Genomic DNA, 22,471 nt, shown 5'->3' with positions numbered 1-22,471 from the left:
TTCTGTTAACTTTCTGTTAACTTTCTGAAATACTGATGAAGTGCATCAAAATTAAGATACTCCACACTTTTTTAATACATTTTTAAAGTAGATATCATACATATACAGGTACAAGTTGAGTGTTTTTAGGAAAAATTTACAAGTGAAATTTACAAAAGTAATTTCTGTTTTTTATCTGTTGGAGACATAAAAAAATCACTTTTCTGATACTTTGTTATTCCATATGATGCCAACAAGTAAAGAACTATTACTTTACCTTGACCTTCTCTTTGAAAGACTTTTATAATCATTTTTTTACATTTGTAGTGTTCCTTATAGAAAGTATATCCAAGTTTTCCTTAAGACATTTGTAGAGTGAGCATATAAACTGACAATTCTATATTCAAGGCAAGGTTTGTAGTGCTCTCTTTCTGTCACCCCAACTGATGCTAAAAAAGATTGTGCAAGTTGGTGTTTGAGTAAGATTTCGACTTCTTTGAAATGCTGTTTTTCACTCTGGAAACATTTGCATCTAAGTTAGTTGAATATAAATACAGGCTGTCATCCACTGAAAGTTAAGAAAAAAATATTGGTATGATATCTCTTTTTCTTTTCCTCCAGATCAGTTCATTCAGTTTCTGATTATCATTGCTAAAACAAGTCTTTATTATTGACAGTTAACTGGGAAGCTTTTAGGGAGGAGAAGCTGGGAAATATTCTTGGGGGGCAGGGATCTTTTGGCACAAAGGGAGCAGGATGGAGCGACTTGGAACTGTGGGAAGAGCACTAGGTAATGTTTATGTAAATAAATGATGCATTATATTGCCATTTTAAAGTTGTGCCTAATTAAGTGAATAGGGATGAACTCTTTTTTTCCCTACAGAATTGCAAAAATACTAAAAAAAAAAAGAAAAGAAAGAAATATTGAATTGGCTCACCCTACACATGTTCTAAAGCTTTGTTTAAAAGATTTGGTACTTTGTGTGGGGCTGATTCTCTGCTAAAAGCTCACTGCTATGGTGGATTTATCTGGCTGTGAGTTACTGCCATCCCTGGAAACACTTTCATAAATAAACCAAACTCTGTGGATGTGGCTCTCTGAAGTTACATTAACATTTGCTGAAAGGAGGAAACTGTATTCAAAAAGCGTACCTATTTCTATGCTTCATTTGCTATTAACTTGCTACTCAAAGGGATAATCTAATTCCCCCACCCCCACTCCTACACCTTGCTGAGCATTTCTGCCTTTCTGCTCTGCCTTTAGTGAGCATGGTGACTCATACCAGCAAGCTCTTTCTTTGTGGGATAGTTCTCCGTTGGAACAGCAGGCTGATTGAACTCATCTTGTGGCCTTAACTGCTAAAAAACCCACTAGATTGAGAGTGTGGGAAAGCAGAAACAGTGGAAGAAAATAGAATGTTGTTTAATGGGAGCATATAGATCAATTATAAGGAAAAATTGTGCCTTAATTTTAATGTTTACTCTGATGTAGTGATGGCTGTAATGTAGACAACTTTCTGTGTTTTTTGTTAAATGCATTTCAGCTTGCTGAAATGCAAAAATATTTAGGCTTTGAACAGTACAAAGGGTCCCATTACTTTAGCTTTAAACAGGCTCACATACAATAGACTATTTGTTTCTTCTATAGATATTAGATGTGGAGATAGTGAGAGGAGGAGGAAAGGAGTTTCTAGATTAAAAGAGGGAATGTTTGACCCACGTTTTAAGTTGAGGTCAGTAATGTCTTTTTTTGCTTTCCCCAAACAATAACTTCTTTTGTACTTAATTTTTTCCCCAAATGTTAAACATGTAGTTTAAAAAAAAAAAAAAACTTTGAAATAAGACTGTCAAGTTATGGATTGCATATGCTGAATTTGCCTTTCAAAATAACATGTTCAGCTGTTTGGAAGATAATTCTTAAAGAATCGGCTGTATATGAAGATTTTTAAAATGAGAAATGTCAAATCAGGCTAAATTGGAAAAAAAAAAAAAAAAAACCTTTCTCTTCAGTATTTTGTTTTTATTACTAGCCATGGATTAAACTATTCCCAAAACTGGAAGAGCAAATTAATGTTTGTTTTCTGAGAATATTTAGCTGCTGAAAATTGTAATTATCACAAGTTATATGTTTAGATTCTTTCTATTCCTTCTTAGATCTTAGGGGGTTTTTTAATATGGGAAAACCTTGGCTCCTGCCACTTACTTCCTTTCATCTCTTCCTCCTCTGCTACCATGCTATCATGACTGCTACCTTCAGTCATGATTTCAGTGTATTAAATTCCATTGTTCCTTTTCCTTTTTATGTCTGTAGGCCATGTGTAGTACAGGAGAGCATTTGTCTAGAAAGTCAATGAAATGTATTTGATCTGCCTTTTCCCCTTTGTAAGTACATGATGAAACATGTACTAATTGCAGCATGTGTTCCAGCACAAACTTCTAATCTGAGATAATTTAAGGTACACAGGCAGACAGTAGGGCTACTAAGTGCTGGGTTTTTTGTTGTCATTGAATTTTTTTTGTTTTGGGTTTTTTGTCACACCAAAACCTATAGCCATTTCACTTCTGGCAGGCAGCCATGACAACTCTGTACTACGAAGTGGGCACCTGAATCTTATCCAGTGCTTCTTTCTTTCATACTTGTCTACTTACCACTGCTCCTGAGCATTGCATCAAGGCCAAATGACACTACTTTTATTTGTAATTACTGTCATACCAAAAGTGATATTAGTGCTGTACCTTAAAGTCATCTTTCACTTGTCCCCAGCTGTGCATTTCTGTTCCTCCATTCTGTTGGACCTCAATTTTATAACTGCTAGATCAGTGGGTGGACTGACCTACTGCATGTCTTTATGATCACTGAATCTGGTGCAAGCAAGAGAGTGGTGTTAGTCAAGCTGCCTAATCATCTCACCACAGCCTTTCAAACTGTATACCTACTGAGTTAAACTGGCAAAATACTAACATTACAAATAGAATAATAGTTTTATCGTGGTTTGTCTCAACTAGATCACTGTGGGATCAGACAAGTGTCAGTACCACTGTAAGATAAGCACAGCAATATCCTGGAAGATGAGAAGAGGAAAGGGAGGGAGTGTCTCTCTGCAGTAGCCTATGGTTAAAATGATTCAGTTGTATTATAAGATTTCGCTCTGGGGAGGAAGAAATAGTGGGGGAACAAGATCAAGGTGGTTACTTCTTGCTTTACAAAGAATTCTGGCCACTTGCTGAGAGACATGTTGCCACTGGTGGTTTTAGTTTTTGTTTGGTAACTTGTTTGGTAATTTTCAAATTCATCTGAAGTCTAGGAGGTCCTTAGAAAGGAAAAATAGTGTCATAGACCTCTTAATGCACTTACAGAATTCTTTTATTTACAAGCTGGATTGAGCAGTGTGAGAAATAAGAAATACTTATTAGTGTGTTGTTCAGGTTTAATTATGTTCTTGCAGAGTTGTCTGTCTTCCTTCTCTCTGCCTCTATGCCCAAGTGTGTTCTGCTTCCTTTTGGTATAGAATAGTGCTATGACAAAGGCTATTCAAATATGCAAACCCCTTCCCTTCCATCCTTGTAGCTGGCGAGCTGACTACTGTCTTGAATCACTGTTGATCCCGAAATTAAATGGAGTAAGATACAGTGTTTATTAGATACTTTGCTGAAAAATGGTCAGATAGACCGTTTATAAAGTCACTACTGTGAGATATTGAAACTTATTTGATAGCTATCCTTGTCTTCCAGTATGGAACTGTTTTTATACAATTACATTGATGTCGTAGGGTTTTAACTGGACTAACTCTAGTCTTTGTAAAGCAAGGATGCTGTAAACTCCTGCAGAAGCTTAAGGGTAGTCTGTACTATTTCTTCTGGACTTTCCTAGTCTTCCCTGTTTTTTGTGTTGGCCAGTGTGTTGTACCTCTAGCAAATTTCAGTGTTTCTTCTGTGCATAAAGGTACCTACATTTGGAAATATCTTTACTTCTTAAATGTGTCTTATGTTAGGAAGATATGGTGAGCTCATCTCTTACCTTTCTGCTCCTGAAGAAGGAGGACTATCTTAACTCTTGTTTCTCCCACTCCAAACAAAGACCTCTTTTTCCATTGCTCCATAGCAGATCTGGCACTTGCCGAACCCCTCTGTGAGATGATTCAGCTCACTAACATTAAAAACTCTCTGGGGGCAGAAAACGACCCCTATCAAAAGTGGTGATCCATTAGCTTAGCTCGACTGTCTGTGGATCCACAGCCTGAGATATATTCAAGGACTGATGTCTTCAGTGCTTCCCAGAACTTAAGTTTATGTTGGTTTGTAATACTGAAATATCTGTTGCAAATCTCTGACCAGAGTTACTTATCAGCCAGTAATAAGAGGATTCTTAAAATAAATAGATAAAATGGCTGCTGAGGGAAGGTTGAAATTGGTGAGTGAAAAGTGTTGGGTTTTTTTAAAGCTACTTTTAAAAGGCTTATATTACTATTCCAGCTGAGAGACCCAGTAGTCTATCTACTGTAACAAACTTTTAGTACTTTTTTAGAGTACTCTCCCCAGTCCCCTCCAACCCTTACCCTTTAAACTGGTGGAGAGTGAATGTAGTCTTAGCCTTTAAAAACAAAACAAAACAAACAAAAAACCCCTTCTGTTTTAATTGGTACAAGTCAGTAAGGATTCATCAGGTAGTATGCTGGACGGTGATTATTCAATAGCCTGAATTTTGCCTTTCAAACTTTTTTATCTGCTAAAAGAAGAAATCTGTATTACAGTTGCTTCTATGGGTTAATTATTATCTTGTTAAGGGATTGTCTGAGCAAACTTTGCAGGTGCTTCTTACATAATGTAGATAGTTGAACTATCATGACACCTTCATGACATTCTGCTGCTTCTCTCTTTCCCTACCTACATACACCAGCAGCAGTGTGTTTTGAAGGAATTTCACAGCTTCACTACCTAAGAATTTCAGGCTTGTCCATTTAACGTATATGTAAGTGTGAAAGTACACATAGATACCCTAACTACTGGTCTTACATTTTTGCATGCAGGATGTGAGTGTCCTTAGTGCTCTACCAGCATCTATTTCAGAGCTCAAAGTTCTTCTTTATTCCTTGGCATTGTAGTGCTCTTCTGCAGCTTACTGCATTAGGCAGAGGTAGAAAAATTCCATTAAGGAAATGCATCTGAATAGCTGGACTGCTGTTGGGCTGATTTCAATGCAAAATAATTGCAATACTGTATATGATATACCAACTTTGTGAAGAGATTGTTACTTTTATCATTTTGAACTGTCATACATGATCTTGAGCTTATTACTTGCTAAACTAGTTGAGACCTAAACCACCATAAGTTCATGCCCAAAAATGTTTAGTACTTCATCTTACCTTTACTTTGTAGACTTTGTGCTAGGTTTCTGAAGGAAAGAAAACTAAGACTAGTGAATAAATATTTGTTAAAGGAAAGCAAGTTACATTCTAATTTTAATAGCATTTCAAAACCAAGAGACTTTAAAACTTGTACATATTCTGTATGTATTCTGTAACATACAGAACTTCATTTAGATTATATCTACATTAACAATGTTAATGTTGTTAAACTTAATATTTTAACGTCCATTTTAAATGCTAGCCTTTAATTGACCATTGCAATTTGTTTCTCATAATGATTAGTCTGTTTCTGTGGTGTTACTAGGTTGTCAAGTGTAACTTTTTTATTCTTGTTCAGGTTATGCCACTTTGCAAATAGGCGTCCTAAGCATAAGATGATAGATTTACTCTTAGTTTTTCTTATGCCCTATTGAGCCTAATAGGGTATTGCAACAACTGGCATGGAAATTCTTACTCTAGTATCACAATACTATAGTGCTTTCAGGATGGCAGGTTGCCACTTTTGTGTGGTGTTATGAATAGAATGTGAACTGAGATCTTATTTTAAGACAGCATATTAGAGATGGACGTATCTATACTGAATTATATTCTGTCAAAACTCTGTCTATGGTGCTTCATAGCTGAACAGGCCCTGATAATGCTCATTTGCAGAATTTTAAAGGTTTCTTTTACTTTATACTATGTGTAGGCTTTTCCTTACATAATTGGTTGCATAATCCTACGTGTGAGCATGGTTTGTAATATGACATTCTGCAGTTCCACCATTTGTTGCTTATACTTTATCACAATCCTGTTCCAAATCTTTCTGTATCCTTTCTTCTCTCCTTGCCTTTCTCCATAAATGCATTTACTCTGCCATTTGCTTTTCTTGTTTCCTGTTTTTAAAGTCTTTCACCCCAGTGCATCAAACTATGCTGCAGGCATTGATTTATTCCATTATAATTGGAGAGCTTTTTTGTTCTTGTTTTATGTCTCTTTTGCTCCTCCTGTTCTCCTGAAGTTGTGTTGTGGAGAGCCTCCCTTTTGTTGGCCCTAAAGCCCTTACTTGCTGCTATGGTTCTGTGAAAATTGTTAAAGAAATCTTTCTGTCCATGGTAGCTCTCTGAACTGTTACCTTTCTTATTTTGGTCTGACTGACCCTTGGCTGTTCTTTGCTCAGCAAGACTATTTTGGTTTGCCTTTGCAATGCCCAAGGTTGGAATCAATGACAGTAGGAGGACATAATCCTCTAACTTCATCCTTTTTTCTTTAGTCAGCCATTGTTTATTCTCTGCAACAACATTATGCCCCTGGTGTCCAGCTGCAAACCTGCTTTAAAAGAGATGCATGAGAAAATACATATGAGGGTGATGTCACTGTCCTGTTCCAGGCAAAAGAATTCTGGGGAAGTACTGGACTCTTGTATTCTCTGACTAGATCTCTTTAAGCATAGCTACTGAGCTGCTAATCAGATACATTCTTCAGGAGTTTGCTCCCTAGGAGTCTGACTTTTTATTTTTATTTACTTTTTAATATCATCTAACTAGGTTGAAGCACATTCCATGGACAACTGCACTATTGGTATCTTGGGGTCTTTTTTGAAACAGCATCTTGTAAATTTTTAAGTACAAAAATTCTGATTTAGGAATTGATACTGTTAAGATACATCCTGCTATAAAAATACTCTTTTGATCTGAATATTGTGCATGTTTTTAGAAAAGTACAGTGTACAGTAACAGTATAACAGAACTCTTAATGATATCCTAATTATTTACAAATGTTAAGTTTCAGGAAATACTTTTTTCAGATCATGTATATTTAATTTATTAAAATTTGATTATATACTGGCACACAAAGCTTTCAGAATTTAATTTTGCCTTTTTAAGTCAACCAGAAGGAGTATAGAAATGAATATTCAGATGTGACAAGATCTTATATTTACTTTGTCTATTCATTGGTGAAATATTAGTGGCTGTTTGGAATTGTACTGTTTGCCCATGCTTCTGATCCAGCATGCTGCCTAAGTTTTTAGGCTTTGTATACTATAGCCTGTTGATCTTCATCCTCAGTGTTGTTAACTGTTGATCTTACTAATATTTTTTCTCTGAGCATCTGGATCACTGTATTTTTGCATAACTTAATGTAGAAATTGAACCTGACCTTTCTCCCTCCCATGTTTACAAACAATTGCTCTTTCTGGTTATCCTATTGCAATATTAGCTATGATTTTCAGCCCTTTATGGAGGAAGGAGGTAAAAAACTCATCTCTTGTGGGTAGTTTGAAAAAAGTGAAAATCTTGTTCTTTAAAGTGCTAAGCATCTTAAAATATGAATTTGTAAATTAGTCTGAGAAATACCCTGTAATTTAGACTAAGATGTTGTCACTGTTTAATTGAAAAAAATATTGTAGTGATTTTTTTCACAAGAAATGTCTCATCAGTGGTGATGTTTCTGTTGTAGAATTCCTCAATTGTTTAGTACAATTATTTGATACAAAATGATAATCATCACACTTCAGTTTTGTTAGCTTCTTATTTTGATATGCTTCGGTCATCGCTTAAATCGGACACTTTTTTGCTTTTAAGGTCTAAAAGTAACTTCAAATGTACTTCTGCTGTAGGCAGGCCCCCTCCTTTTTCTCATAACGCTTCTTGTAAGTGATGAGATAATGGAAGCAGGAGAAAAGAAATAACAAATATCCTGCAAACAGACTAGTGCCATACAATTATGAGCTTCAAAGTGACTTGTCAATTTTTTACTGGCTAATTATTCTATCTTGAATGAAGGCTGAATTTAACTGACCTAGCTATACACAGTGCTATGGTGTTTTAGACATCCTCTGACATATCAGATGTCAGCTCTTTTTCTACAAAACTAAAACTTCTGCAGCAATTTTAAAACTTCTAAGCTTTGTTACTTTTTGAATAGCATATTCAAAAACAGTGTGCTTTCTCTTTGTTGTATGGTATATGCTGTTTCTCCTTGCAGACGCCTTCATCTCAATAAGAAAGCAACAGACAAACAGCCATATAGCAAACTTCCTGGTGTTTCACTTCTAAAGCCATTAAAAGGTGTGGATCCTAATCTGATAAACAACTTAGAAACCTTCTTTGAACTGGATTATCCCAAAGTAAGTACTTATAAGATTTTTTTTCTCCCCTCCCCCCAAGTCATATTGGTGACCTGGGCTAGAACTGCTGAACTTGATTGTACAGTGAATTTTTCTTCATTTCACAGTGAATACATAGTTACATGTTCCAAACATTCTTTTTCCAAAAGCTGAGTATAAAGGGACATGACCAAGACTACTGGGCAAAGCATACTCTGCGCTTCACTAAGATTTTATTATTCCAGTATTATCTCTTTTTGATAGCATTATGAAATGCTTATATTTTTGAAGTTCATTTAATGATGAGGCCAGACACCCTCCTCCAATTTAATACCTCTCCATAACAGATTGCCTAAAAAATAACTTTTACTGATAACCTAAAACTTACTGATAGTTCTTGCTGACTGCTTTTCCAATAAAGAACTTGCTGATGATTCTGTGCACTTCACCAGTTGTTGATCTGTAGTGTAGTCCCAAAGCCACTTGTCAGTGTTGGAAAATAAATAGTCAGTAAAAGCTTATACTTGCTCTTGAGCACTATTTGACTTTAACATACGTGATAAGTGTCAGATGCTTTTCATGCTCTAAGAAGCTTACAACTTAAAGGAGAAATCTGCAAATGCTTGCTGCATCACTCACCACTTAGAGTGCTATTGTGGATTTAAAAAAGGATGATAACTTTTCCTTCAAAAGTCTTTAGTTTTAAAACTTGACACAGAACTTTCTCCTCCCCATTCTTCTCAAAACTGGTTCTGGCACTGCCACTTCAGTTATAAAAGGTCAAAGGCATATGTAAGCTGTACAGTGAGGTTCCATTGTGTATTGTGACTGAGTGCTTTAAACTCATTCCTAAATAGGTAGGATGCAAAAAAAACTTATCAAAGCTGGTTAGCTTTTTTATAATTATTTTGGGGGCATTTTGGAAAGCTTAATATACACTTTTTTTTTACTAGTATGAAGTACTACTCTGCGTACAAGATCATGATGATCCAGCTATTGATGTATGCAAAAAGCTCCTTGGCAAATACCCAAATGTTGATGCTAGACTGTTCATAGGTAAGTTGTGTAACTCCATGGTGGGGTTCTTATTAGAAATTATTAGAGAGTCCTTCAATTATATGTGCAATATTTTAAAATGAGCAGCTGTCTTGTTCTCCAGATGTTGGTCTGTAGCTTAATCATCTATTAGAGAGTGGGGTAAAGAAAGTGAGTTTGTATTTGGTATCTGTGACATCAGTTTAAAAAAAAAACTAGGAAGAATAACTTAGGCAAAAAAGTGACTTTTTCCTTTTAAGTCTGGTATACAGCAATTTGAATTAGATCATGTCTTTGCACTGAGCTAAGTATGCAGGAAGTGACTTGGAGCTCTAACTCTGTTTGAGCTTGATCTGCTACAGCAATCCTTCTTTCCTCAACTTAGAGGCTGAAGGGCTATTTCTTCATGTTCCCTTTTCGTTAGAGAAGGGAGAGGGAATACTTCATGACCAGAACCTCTCCTTCCCTTCCCCCCCCCCCCCCCCCGACCTGAAATAAACTGAATGATATCTGGCAGTCAAAAGGGTGTGTCTGTCTTTATCTTGCTCCTTTTCTTTTCCTTTGGTCCCTAAAATTACCCTAGGGTATAATAGTCATATGCATAATCAGTAGTCCTAACATATAGAGGTAGAGAATACTTACCTTGCAGAATGTGGTAACTACCTTTATAGCTCCACTCCCCTTTTAATTACGTTAACCTTCATACTCTACCTCTTTGAAGAAACACTAATTTTTTTCCTTTTAAAGTCTTTGTATCATTATAGTAAGATCTGAAATATAAAGGTGAATGAATATTTGGTATTTAAGTTCTATTCTTAATAGTAGATGGACTTTTAGAATTGAAAGGTAAGCTATTGTTTAGTTAATATAACTGAATATTTGGAATATGGAGTCTCTGGATTCTTAAAAAAAAAAAAAACACCATGCATTACCTGTGTATGATATTTCTAATTTTTAGGTGGTAAGAAAGTTGGCATCAATCCCAAGATTAACAACCTAATGCCTGGATATGAAGTTGCTAAATATGATCTCATATGGATTTGTGATAGTGGAATCAGAGGTGGGTGTGTGCAGTAATATTCTGACTGTTATGTTTGCTTCTAAAGTAAGAATTCACTATCTTCTTACTGCTGCAGACAGGTAGTTTTTGTTGATTGTTTTGACTGAGAATGGAAATAGAAATGAAGGCCAAAAATCTTAAATTATTTAAAAATGTTTAACCTCTAATTAAAGGTGTTAAACTCGCTTAAAAAATGTTCAGACTGTTTTTACTGTACATATCGTTGACTGAATTGCCTGTTAATCATCATTATCATTTTACTGAAACTTTGATGCCTCAACATATTGTACACTAAAATGTTGTCCTGATATTAGTAATAGAACATGAATCTCAGTATCTTTGTACAGTAGCTTTTTACTAATGACAGTTCATTAAACCATTCTGACATTTTTTTCATTTGTCACTTAGTAACGCCAGACACACTGACAGATATGGCCAATCAGATGACTGAGAAAGTAGGCTTAGTCCATGGGCTACCCTATGTTGCAGACAGGCAGGGTTTTGCTGCTACCCTTGAACAGGTAAATGCAATGTTGTCTGGATTTTCTTTGCAATATATTTCTGACTAAAAATTGTATGGTGCATCTTTTGTGTGAAGAAATGTTTCATTCACTTTCAGATGCAATCACATTTGAAACTATCTAGCATAGTTTTAGATGCTCTGAAGTACTCTGTTTTATAAATTCTACCAAAGCATTCTAAATGTTGATTCACTATGTATGATTTAATATGAACAATAAAAAATATAGGATAAAAATGATGGATTTTATCATAAAGTTTATTAAAACTAAAGAACTATTTTATCACTTAAAGTCAAAATTCTGTTTTGACTTCTGAATGGGAACATAGAAATGACCATGATATGTCAGACCAAAGTCTAGTTCGCACAGTATCACCAGCAGGGGTTATAAGCAGAGCCTCTGAGAAGAGTGAGATGTAGGCAAGGTTATGTGCTGTTTTCCCCATGATACCCTCTGAGCTTTGTGCCTTTTTCAGCTGAGAAACTTCCTGAGTTGGATGTAGATGTGTGTATTTACAAATCCATAGTAGATTTCTTGCATCAACTTTTCCATTTTATTTTTTTTCCTTGAGCCCATATAGACTTTGAACACTTAGCACATTTTATGGCAAAAAGTTCCATAGACATACTATCTGTTGCAAGATGAACCACCTCCTTTTTAATTGTGAACTTAGCTTTTCTATAGTGCTGTTTTGTGTCTCTTGACACTTGTCTTGAAAGAGAAGGTGAACAGTTGATTCATGTCGAACATCTTATCACTCTTCATGTTGTCTGTCCCATTCTTTCCCCTCTTCGTCATTGCTGAGTTCTCTGTTTTGTAGATCGAAGGGGTTGAGTTTTCTTGTATTGTTCCTCATGTCTCAAGGCATGTAACTTCATCCCAGTATCTTTTATTCTAAGCCAGTATGAGTAAGGCATTTTTGCCCTAAGGCTAACTAATGTGTGTCAAAAGCAGAAATATAAGAGGTGGAAGTGCAATGAAATTCAGTAAGGAAAGATGACTTCTTGTGTGATTTTTGTGAAGCAGAAAGTCTGAACTAATTTCTCATGTAACAGAAAGCAAGGAGCTATACAACAAAGTAATTAATACTGTTACTTGTTAAATAGAATTACCACTCCTGCTTCTCTATTCCTGCAACAGCTTTTGCTTCAAGATCCAGTGCAAGATCAGTATGCCTTTTCTTCAGTAAATAAGCAGTTTAGTAAAAGTAGTGCAAAGACCATGTGTAGGAATAATGGTAGTGAAAGTCTCTAGCCCTCAAGCCCAACTGTCCTTCTATAGGATATGCCTTGTCTTAATTGTTAAATATTGTGACAGGACTTACTCATTGTCTAAGTTTTATCTTTGGCTACACAGAACAGTGAATGCTGAACTGCACGTAAGAGGAAAGAGATAGCATGTCTGTTTTAGCTATCATCAAACAACCTGTAAATCCTAGTGACTGAGTTACTCTAAAAGATTTTTAATACTATAGGTTTTAGCTTCCTGAGAACAACCTCAATTAATTAAAAATTAGAAACCAAATTAACTATGGTAATTTAATTTGCACATTCAACATACAGTCAGTTTATGAATTTCTGAAATCACAGCTAGCATCTCTATTAGACTTCAAGACATGTCTAACATGTCAAATTTTTTCATAAGATTATGGAATATATTTTTTAGGACAAGTACTCAGTATAACCAGTAATGTTGTCTTCTGACTACTTGTTTCTCTTAACTGGCAAAAGTACACTCATTGAAAGGTTTAGACTGAGCAACTGGCTGTTCAGAAACTTGTAAATTCTTGTACATGTGCACTTGTTGCAAAGTTCTGGAATGTGTGTTTAGTGCTGTGTGTGTGTATTTGTGTAAGTACAGGTAGCAATAGATCTAAGTGAGACAGGCACTACAGAACTGGCCATTTTGAGTCAGATGTTTTATTTATGATAAATTGACTAATAGATTTTTGCGTTTTGTTTAAATAAATACATCATTCTCAATGAGGACGAAACTTTAAAACAAACAAACAAAAAAACCCCCTCTATCTTGTGCTTGCTTTTGGCACTTCATTGTGTTCTGTGATCATTTAATTCATTGTTTCATGAAAAACGTCCAAATAGAGGAACCCTTTTAAAAATTATTTATGGGGTCCTTTGAATTTTTGAACCATGTACTCTCCCTCATTATCACTGAGTTGATCAATTACTAAGCCATAGCGATGGATTGTTGTTATCTTTAATGTAAAAGTGAACAATGTGCTGAATTCTGTGCAATAGCAGAATTGCTCACTTTCCCCACTTTGGCCTAGGGGAAACATTTTAAAATAGTTCAAGTTGTCTTCCAGAATGAAAATGTTCTTACAAGAATTGCTGCATTGTGGGAGAAAGATTCAAAGTTAACAGGGCAGCCAATAAAAAAATGGTTTGGTTTTGAAAGTCTTTCCAAGTATACCATCATAATTGGCCAGATGTATGGTATTTTTTCTTTTGTCAAACCTTTTTGGAGAAATATTTATAAAAAGCTGCAAGTGGAATAGTACTTGCATAAATATCTGTAGAGTTTTAAAAGCCCTATCTATTATCTTTTTTCTGCAGGTTTATTTTGGAACTTCGCATCCAAGGTCATATATTTCAGCCAATTTAACTGGCTTCAAATGTGTAACAGGAATGTCGTGTTTGATGAGAAAAGATGTTTTGGACCAAGCTGGAGGACTGATAGCTTTTGCACAGTATATTGCTGAAGATTATTTCATGGCCAAAGCAATAGCTGACCGGTAAGATGACTCTGCAGTAAGCTTTTTTCTTTAAGTACAATTTTAATCTGATTTTAAAAATTTCTTAAATATAATATATACTATAAATAAGCATTCAGTTAAATTTCAAGTATTCAACAAACAGGCTTCTGACATGCTGTGTTCTACTGATATGGCTTAATTATTTCTCAAAGAATATATCACTGTCAGTTTTTTTAGAAAAGAAGTTTCTAAGAGCTGAGCAAATACAGTGGTATTTGCTGTTCTCCAACAAAGACTTGATAAAATATTTTAAATTTGTTGCTTGTATCCATTGTAATAGTATGGCACATAGGCTTCAAAAATTTCCACAGTATAATAATATCATGAAATATTTGTACTGAAAATGGATCTGTGCATCTCTTATTTGGAGGATACTTACTTTGTGCATTCATTTTCAGGGGCTGGAAATTTGCAATGGCCACACAAGTTGCAATGCAAAACTCTGGTTCATATTCCATTTCTCAGTTTCAGTCCAGAATGATCAGGTAAATTTTTAATCTTTACTTTCTCCCCTACCCTCCTATCGCCTGCTTCCAGTGTGGATAACTCCTTAACTATGAGAGAGAGAGAGAGAACCTTTCCAAAGCTATCTTTGGTCTAGTGTCTAGAATGCTGAAGTTGCAATGGACATCTTGATGTACCTTTCCTCTCTTTTGGGAGAGCAGCACTAGCTTTTAGGACTGATGTATGAGCAGTTAGTGTGTTACTTAATACCTTTTAATGCCAAGTGTTTCATTTTTTTATGTGCAATATGTTTGAAAGAATTTTTACAGTATATTATTTGGAGATGTAATTAAATGAGAGACTAAATTAACATGTTCTCAACCAGACCCTGGTGGCTTGTCACCTGATGAAGTCTGGGAGCAGGATATAGAGTAGTATATAGTCAAAACTGATTTTTTTTTTTTCCCTTCCCCCTAGGTGGGCCAAGCTGCGAATTAATATGTTGCCTGCCACAATAATTTGTGAGCCAATCTCAGAGTGCTTTGTTGCCAGTCTAGTTATTGGATGGGCAGCTCATCATGTGTTCAGATGGGATATAATGGTATTTTTCATGTGTCACTGTTTGGCATGGTTTATATTTGACTACATTCAACTAAAAGGTGTTCAGGTATGTAGCACCACTTTCTTTTGAAGTTCCAAATGATATTAGTGACAACTACTTCAGCAAAAAACTAAGCCTTGCTTACCGTAATGAAATACTACTTTTGGCATGATCAAGAAAGTAAGAGGTCAAATCCTGTCACTTCTGCCCTCCTTCTGACTTCAGTTATAAACAACAACATGAAAGGGGAATAGCAGTGCTCAGTTGTAATTTTGTTCTCTGTAGGCACCTGCTTCTACATACACTTCAAAAGTTTGGTTACATGCTTTTCTCTCTCTTTCTAGGACAGGAAAAATTCACTTTTTTTTAAATACAAGAATAGCAGCTTTGAGGGGATTTAGTGTGTAGATATTGTTTTTCTTGTTTTTTTGGGGGCTTTTTTGTTTTTATCAGTTAGTGTCTTGTCTTATGAGACCTGAGGTTTTTATATACTTACATACTTTTTTGCCATATTCTGATATTGAAAAATGGAGTTGCAGAAGAGTTTTAGTCTATTCTTAAAATTAAAATCTTCCTATCACTAGAAGGAATGAGGCGTTAACAAAACTGATTATGGAGAAATATCACATAAATCAGAACAGCATTTGCTCTTCTAAAGTTGTAGGAGTTCTTCAGACTTTTCTGCTCTGACCACATTCCATCCAAATTTGATCTATAGTTATCTGTGAATTCAAATTTATCAAATCTTGTCATGCTGAAAAATATTCTTTAACGCTTACTGGAAAAAGAGTGAGTTCTTATCTTAATTCTGTAGGACTCTTGCAGACAGTCTAACAGTCAACTCTTCTGAATTATTCTTTCACCATGTGCAGCACGTACATGGAGGAGCACTACAGTACTAGAATAAGAGCTTTGTGCCTGCTCTTCTGTACCCTCTTCAGTTCCAGCTCTGCATGTGGCATAAAATTCTCTGAACAAAAAATACAGAGAAGCTATATGCTGTTTTGTGCTTAGTTTTATTTTTTTTCCTATGCAACAGGCCAAAGTCTTGTTTATTTAAATTTTACTCCTCTAGGAATGTGCAATAGTCTGATCTCCTGTCTAGATACTGCCGTTTCAGGGTCTGTGGCAAAAGTCTAGTGTCTGTTTAAAGACAGCTTTTTTGGGTGTTTTTGTTTTCCAAACTTTCAAAAAGAAAAAAGTGAAATTATATTGTTACTTTTCTTTGAGCTAGCCTCTATGTATTGATGAGGTTTCAAATCCTCCAGGTCATTCTTCTATACTGCCCTTGTTCTAATGTGTGGGATCTTATCTTAAACAGGAAAATGTTTTTGGCCTATAAAAAGGAACATATGCTCTTGATAATGTAAAAGCTGTATGATAGACTTTAGGAAAGACATGCATAATACAAATGTTTTAAATTACAGTGGGATAATTAGTATGCTTAAATGTTTGTTTTTATATTCCCAGGGTGGTGCTTTATGTTTTTCAAAACTTGATTATGCAGTAGCTTGGTTCATCAGAGAATCCATGACAATTTATATCTTCCTGTCTGCTTTGTGGGACCCCACTATTAGCTGGAGGACTGGACGCTACAGATTACGTTGTGGAGGCACTGCAGAAGAAATCCTTGATGTATAGCCACAGCTTTGTAACTGTGAATGTCAAAAAGAGAAGGGGGGGCGGGAAGGAAAAGTATTATAAATTGTTTATATAAATGCTTTTAAGAAAATCTACCTTCAACAGTTTTATTACTTGTATGTTTTGGTATCTGTTCTTTAATTTATTTTTGCATGGCACTTGCATCTGTGAAAAATACATCTGTAGTCTTGGCCAAATGGTACCTTGCTCCTATGTACAAAAGGAAATAGAACTGGTCCCAGCATCCATTTTCCATATGGATGCTCTGCAGCAAACTCTTAAACAATATCCTTCTGGATATGAACAGCTTCTTACTCCATGGTGTGCTAGTCTAGCAAATCCGGGGTCAAATAGCTATTGTCCAGCTGGATTGCACAAGGCTGCACCTAGTAAAATCACAGAAAAAAGTACAACTGATTTCTGTTAATATCCCCCAAGATTGAGCTTATAACAGGACTTTGGGAAAGAAGCTCTCGAATGCTTTATGCCTACCTCTTGTAGTTGCTGCAGAACAAAATGAATGGAAAGGTAAATAGACTTTGCAAAAACAAAAGCTAAACTAAAGCTGGAGTTTTGTGTTTATATGTATATATGAAATATTTTTGTGTCATTGCAATAAACCAAAAGTGGACTGAGTTTGATAGGATGAGCTGGAAGTAATCATTCATTAGGCATGTGTTGAAGGCATCTTTTGGCCAACTCCAATCTGGTTCTGTCTTGAACCTTGTTAAGCACTGTGGTGTAATTAGACTAGCTGGTCCCCTTCACTATTCCCATCCTCTTTTTAAGGGGTGTTTTTGTTTTTCCTGTGAGTGAGTGTTTTGATAGGAGGTGTGTGAGTGTTTGTGTGGGGCACAGTAGGGGGTGGGAGGGGAGCAGAAATACATTTCAGAAACATTTCACACATGAGCTATTTTCTTACACAATGTCTTAAGAATGTAATTTCATGATGCAGGTATTTAATAACTTTTTTAAGTGAACATATATACCTATACTAGTCACCAATAAGTATTCAATTGCAGTAGATATTGTGAATATATTAAAGGGCCAGATGAGTTTGCTGTTACTGATTAAAATTGTAATCTTAATTTAAATATCAAACTAAGTCTACTCTTGGCTTTTTGCCTTCTACTGTTAGTCTAGCCTTTAAATTGGATCTTTGTATTCCAGTGGTATGACTAAAAGAACTAGATTATAATGCATGCCGTGTTTTTTTCCCCTCTGCTCCTTGTAGCTTGCTTTCCAACCTCTTTGTGAGACTTCTTAGTTTGTGGTGAACTGGACTTGTTTTGTTTGAACTTTTTTTTTAATGAAAAAAACACAGAAAAGTTAGAGGGGGATGTTGCATAAGCCTTTTGTTTTCATGACTGTATTTATGCTGCTTTCCTTTTCTTCAGAGTGGAGTAGCATATTGTCACCGTGAACATGAGCTGCTAATTGCAAGGCTGACAATGTCAACATGGCAGCTTTAAAAGTTGGACAGCACTTCTGTGTCAAAGCATAATGTGTAGCATATTAGCAATAATGATATGTATTTATAAAAATGGACACGTCTACCTTACTGAGCCAATCCCTTAACTGTCATATGCTACACACAAGTGTGTATGTACATGTCATAAGATACTCTGGGCCAAAATACTTCATCCACCTTAATATTTTTTGCCTTATGATATCACTGAACTTTATTTTTAATGGGAATTTCTAAATGAACAAAGGCTTTTTGATGCATGCTGCATTCTTTTCATATGAATCGGGAAGAAAGTCCTGAGAAAAGTTGCACATTGAAAGCTAGTCTAGTTGTGACCCACTAAAACACTCTTTTTGATATTGGTTCTACATAGTTGAATTTTGCTGACAGTGTTTGTATCTTCATTTGTTTCATGAAGTTTGACATTCATTGCGCTGCTGAAGTGAAGCTTAGCTTGCAACTTAGCTTTATGCTGATTTCTATGCAGGCAGTGAAACAAAACCAAAAAAGGCTGAACAGACTTTATTTACAAAAAAATGTAGGTAAGAGTAATTGTTGTGTTAATAAGTGCTTTTGCATTAGTAGAGTCATCTTTGGCGAAGAAACTGAGTTATCACATAAGCAAATAGCTTGATTTTGCTATTTTTCAGTTGATTATGAAATGGAAATCAACACTGTCAAATGTAGAAAGTGCTGCAACAGAACTCCTAGAAGTTTAAAAATGGCTGATTTTAAAAAAGTTGTGTTGATCTACAGATGTCAAATACACCACATTTATTTAACAATCATTGTCTTGTTTTTTTTGTTTAAAAATAAACTTTGAATACAATTGGTGTTTGGAATATAATTTTTTTCCTGCCTATTGCTCAGTGACTGTAACATGAGAGATTTGGGATTTAAGTGTGTATGGCAGTTCTGAAACAATTAACCCTTAATTGCAATAAATGGATGTGCCTTTTGGGTTCTTCATACCTGGACAATCTGCTTTGGATTTTTTTTGCTGAAATTACTTAAACTCACATATGCCTAAATCTTACTTTAAGCTATGCTTAGGGATTAAAAAAACCAAAACTTCAGTGTACCAAAAGCTTGATGGTTCCCTGTCTATTATAACTAATCAGTCTACATTAAGATTGTAGATGTATCTTCCCCATAAAACATGTAGGGTTGAGCTGGAACAGTTTATTCTTACTTCTAACCATCTGCTTTGTTTATATCATTTTAAAAGTTGTCTTATTCATTTTTAAAGGCCCCTTTTAGTCCTAACCCCTAATTATTTTCTGATCGTCTGATTTTTAGGTCAGGTCTGAGCTCCAGGCATTCTCAAGTTACTCTTGTCCCACAAAAGCTGTGACTAATTCAGCTGTTGATGCTAAAGGAAACCAAGGTTTCATGTGGAAATCTGGATAATCTGTATGAATTTCTGTGGAGTGAATTGAGCTTAAAATAATATTTAGACAAGCCGTGAAGAGTCAAAACACTTGGAAAGGAGGATGGTAATTTACAGAGTGATAATAATGTCAAACTTAATCCAGCTTTTGTTTCTCAGAATGCCCAAGGTGAAGTCATTAACCAATTGCCATAGGATAGCAAATGACTCTGACTTGGATATTGAGTGATGCAAGTTTAGATAAAGGTGCTTTCTCAGCACTTGAAATAAGCAAAAGTCCATGACAAAACTGCTTCATGGCAATAGATATGCAAACTTGGAGATGACTTTCTTGGGGAAAGTTCTCATCTTAAGACTAACTTCATGTTGGCTTTGAAGGCATCTATGATTCCTACCCCTGTTTTGGGACTGTGCTGTAACTCAAATCACTGATCTTAGATGTGCTTTAAAAAAACCCCAAACAAACAAAACCCCATACCCCAAACCCACTTTTCTGTCTTCTGCAGATCTTGAGCATTTTGAAATCTGGCTGTTTTAAAGGCTCTCAACTCTGCTACACCACAAAACAAACTTCCATTGCCCACTGTTAGATAACTGAGGACAAATGATAACTCTTAAATTTAAAATTCCCACATTCTGCTTTTCCTGCATATGTGTCTAGTCCTGAAGGTCTGAACTTTTGTCAGTAAGGAAGCAGAAGTTTGAATGCAGTACTTCAGCCACTGTCATGTTTGTGCTATGACTCTGGCTACCTGTTGCATGTGGAAAGTTGCTGTTTACTATATTACAGATCTTAGAAGTCTTTGTTTCTACTTTGGAGCAGCATCTTTCTGCTGTCAGCTGGCTCTTCTTTCCCAGAAGTCCTACATGTAGATGTGTGTCTGAGTACTTCCTTCAAATGCATCTTGTTGAACTGCAAGCAAGCCAACCTATCTCAAATCCTAAGGCTTTGTCAATGTCTAGCTATAAACTCTTGCAAGGTTACTTCAAGTGTGTTTTATTTTCAAAAGCAGTTTTAGATTAGAGCTTTATAAGTTATCTTCTGGCTAGACTATGCAGTTTTAGCATAGAAAGAAGCTTCTCTAATTGTAACCTCTTCAGTGGATAAAAACATTTGTAAGTGCAGAGAAAAGCATTAGCTGAGGTCAAAATAATTAGCTCTAATTAGCTTATTCTTGTAAGCTGTGATGCTATAAAAAGGCAAAATTCTTAACATTCTCCAACAGTTTTTGAATGCTTTATTTCTTAAATTCTCATGAGATCAAGAGTCAGCTGCTACTTGCATGTGATTGGCCAAAAGTTATGCAAAGTTTCATTTCAACTGGATTAGCCAACAGCTGCTGCTGGTGAGTGTATGGTTTCTTTTCTTGACCTGCATCAACTGTCTGAATTTTTGCTTGAACTGTGGGTGTGTCTGTAGATGATAAAAGACGTACAAGCCAGATAACTTGCAATTGAAGTTTTGTGGGTGTGTGTTGTTTTGTTTTGTGTCTTTTTTTAAGTTGTTCCCCACCCATGCCCACTAGCTTCTCCCTGTTGTTGACAGGAAGGAAGGGCCTTAGCCAAACCCTTGTGCCAACTGGAATTAATGGGACTTTGTGGCTATACTATATCCAGTCAACTTGTGGGCAGAGGTCAGGCTTATGTGCTTATGGTTGTGCAGGAAGCTGGTAAGTTCATTGGAAGCATGAAATGGGAGCTGTCAAAAGAAATCTTTTTCACTAGACTTTGACATGAAGTGAGTTATTGTTCTTGACTTGAGTTTTACATCCTCTGAGTCTGTGTTAAACTTAGGTCTGCTGACAGGATTGCACTGACTTCATAATTAATATTAAGATGTGCTAGTCTTTGAATCCCCCTGCCCTTAAAGTATGATGAGTGGCTTCTCCTCTTTTAACACCTGCCTGTTCCCTGGAAGAGTTTCTTTTTACCTATTCAACAATAACTTGCTTCTGATGACAATGGCTAGTTCCTTTCTCTGTTGATACCAAAATGCTGGCAGAGATGCTGAGACAACAGAAGACCTACAACTTAGGTATTTAAAATGCAGTAACATACTCAAAAATGACTCTCAGCCTTGTAGAAAGGAGAGAAAAAATGAATCTATGAAGACATTAGGGATTTTGTCAGTGTAACTATTTTAGAAGAGGTTTATTTTATACATAAAAATGTATGTACAAAATAAAATCTTGCTAGAGGCTTTGAAGATGACAAGCTTGCTTTCTTCTGTAGGTGGACCAGATAGGTAAATAGTAGTTTTCCAATACAAAAAGCCAATAGTAATTTTTTTTTTTCCTGTCTTAGAAGTGGTGCCTAAAACTAAGTGGGCTTCATGGGGTATCCAGTTTCATCTCTCAGTAAGTTGACAGAGGAAGACTCAAACATATTGCAGTAGTGTAACTTTTTCTCAGGCCTCCCTACTTGTAAGCTTGAGCAGTGTTTTGTTGTTCTAGCCTTTTGGCTAAGGTCAGTAACTCCCCACTGAGGGGGAACTTGGAGGTTATGCTTTCTTCACTGGCAGCTCCCCAAAAGCTGAGAAGAGCAAGGCACATACTTTTGTCACTTGGCTCCTTTCTGTTCAGTTTCACTGGCATTTACTGTTCCCCCTTGGGACAACTGTTTTGTCCCTGAAGATCTTTGTAAAAGGAGTTTCCATAGACAGAAATATGGATGAAGGAGAAAGAGGAGATGAGAGAGAGAAATGAAGTTAATACAGTGTTTAATTCCTCTATGACTTTAATCTTCCTGAGTGAAAGAGTACAGGCAACTCTGGGTGCTTCTGAAGCTTGCTGGGTAAAAAGAAAGTATATTACTGAGGTGAAACCTATCTTAGAAGTGTTTTTAAGGCTTCTAGTTTAGAGAAAAACTGAGATCTCTGATATGTTCTTTAAGGCTTGCTGTTTAGGATAAAGCTGAGCAGCCTGTTTCTCTTGAATTATATAGGGCTTTCAGCAAGACCCATTTCAGGGCTGTCATGTGCCTGGAGTTTTCTACTTGGCAAGGGAGGAAAGCAAGCCAGCAGGAGAAGCTGCCCATCCTGCAGCTGAGTAGCATGACATGAGACCTTGTAGCTGTTGTGTCCTGGTTACAGACCATTCAGAG

General features: G+C 35.9%; 1 protein-coding gene across 1 annotated transcript in view; it reads left to right on the top strand.

The window, feature by feature from the left end:
- Positions 1–18,950, top strand: part of UGCG (UDP-glucose ceramide glucosyltransferase) — a 28,973-nt gene extending 10,023 nt beyond the window's left edge. The window contains exons 2-9 of the mRNA XM_067316043.1: positions 8,313–8,454; positions 9,387–9,489; positions 10,427–10,528; positions 10,937–11,049; positions 13,626–13,804; positions 14,224–14,310; positions 14,747–14,936; positions 16,341–18,950. Of these exons, the coding sequence (XP_067172144.1) occupies positions 8,313–8,454; positions 9,387–9,489; positions 10,427–10,528; positions 10,937–11,049; positions 13,626–13,804; positions 14,224–14,310; positions 14,747–14,936; positions 16,341–16,511 (1,087 nt within the window). The 3' untranslated portion in view covers positions 16,512–18,950. The remainder of the gene's footprint in view (positions 1–8,312; positions 8,455–9,386; positions 9,490–10,426; positions 10,529–10,936; positions 11,050–13,625; positions 13,805–14,223; positions 14,311–14,746; positions 14,937–16,340) is intronic.
- Positions 18,951–22,471: the final 3,521 nt, after the last annotated feature.

Source organism: Apteryx mantelli, chromosome Z (assembly GCF_036417845.1).
Source record: "Apteryx mantelli isolate bAptMan1 chromosome Z, bAptMan1.hap1, whole genome shotgun sequence".
Lineage (NCBI taxonomy): Eukaryota > Metazoa > Chordata > Aves > Apterygiformes > Apterygidae > Apteryx > Apteryx mantelli.
This window is presented reverse-complemented; position numbering and strand designations above follow the sequence as displayed.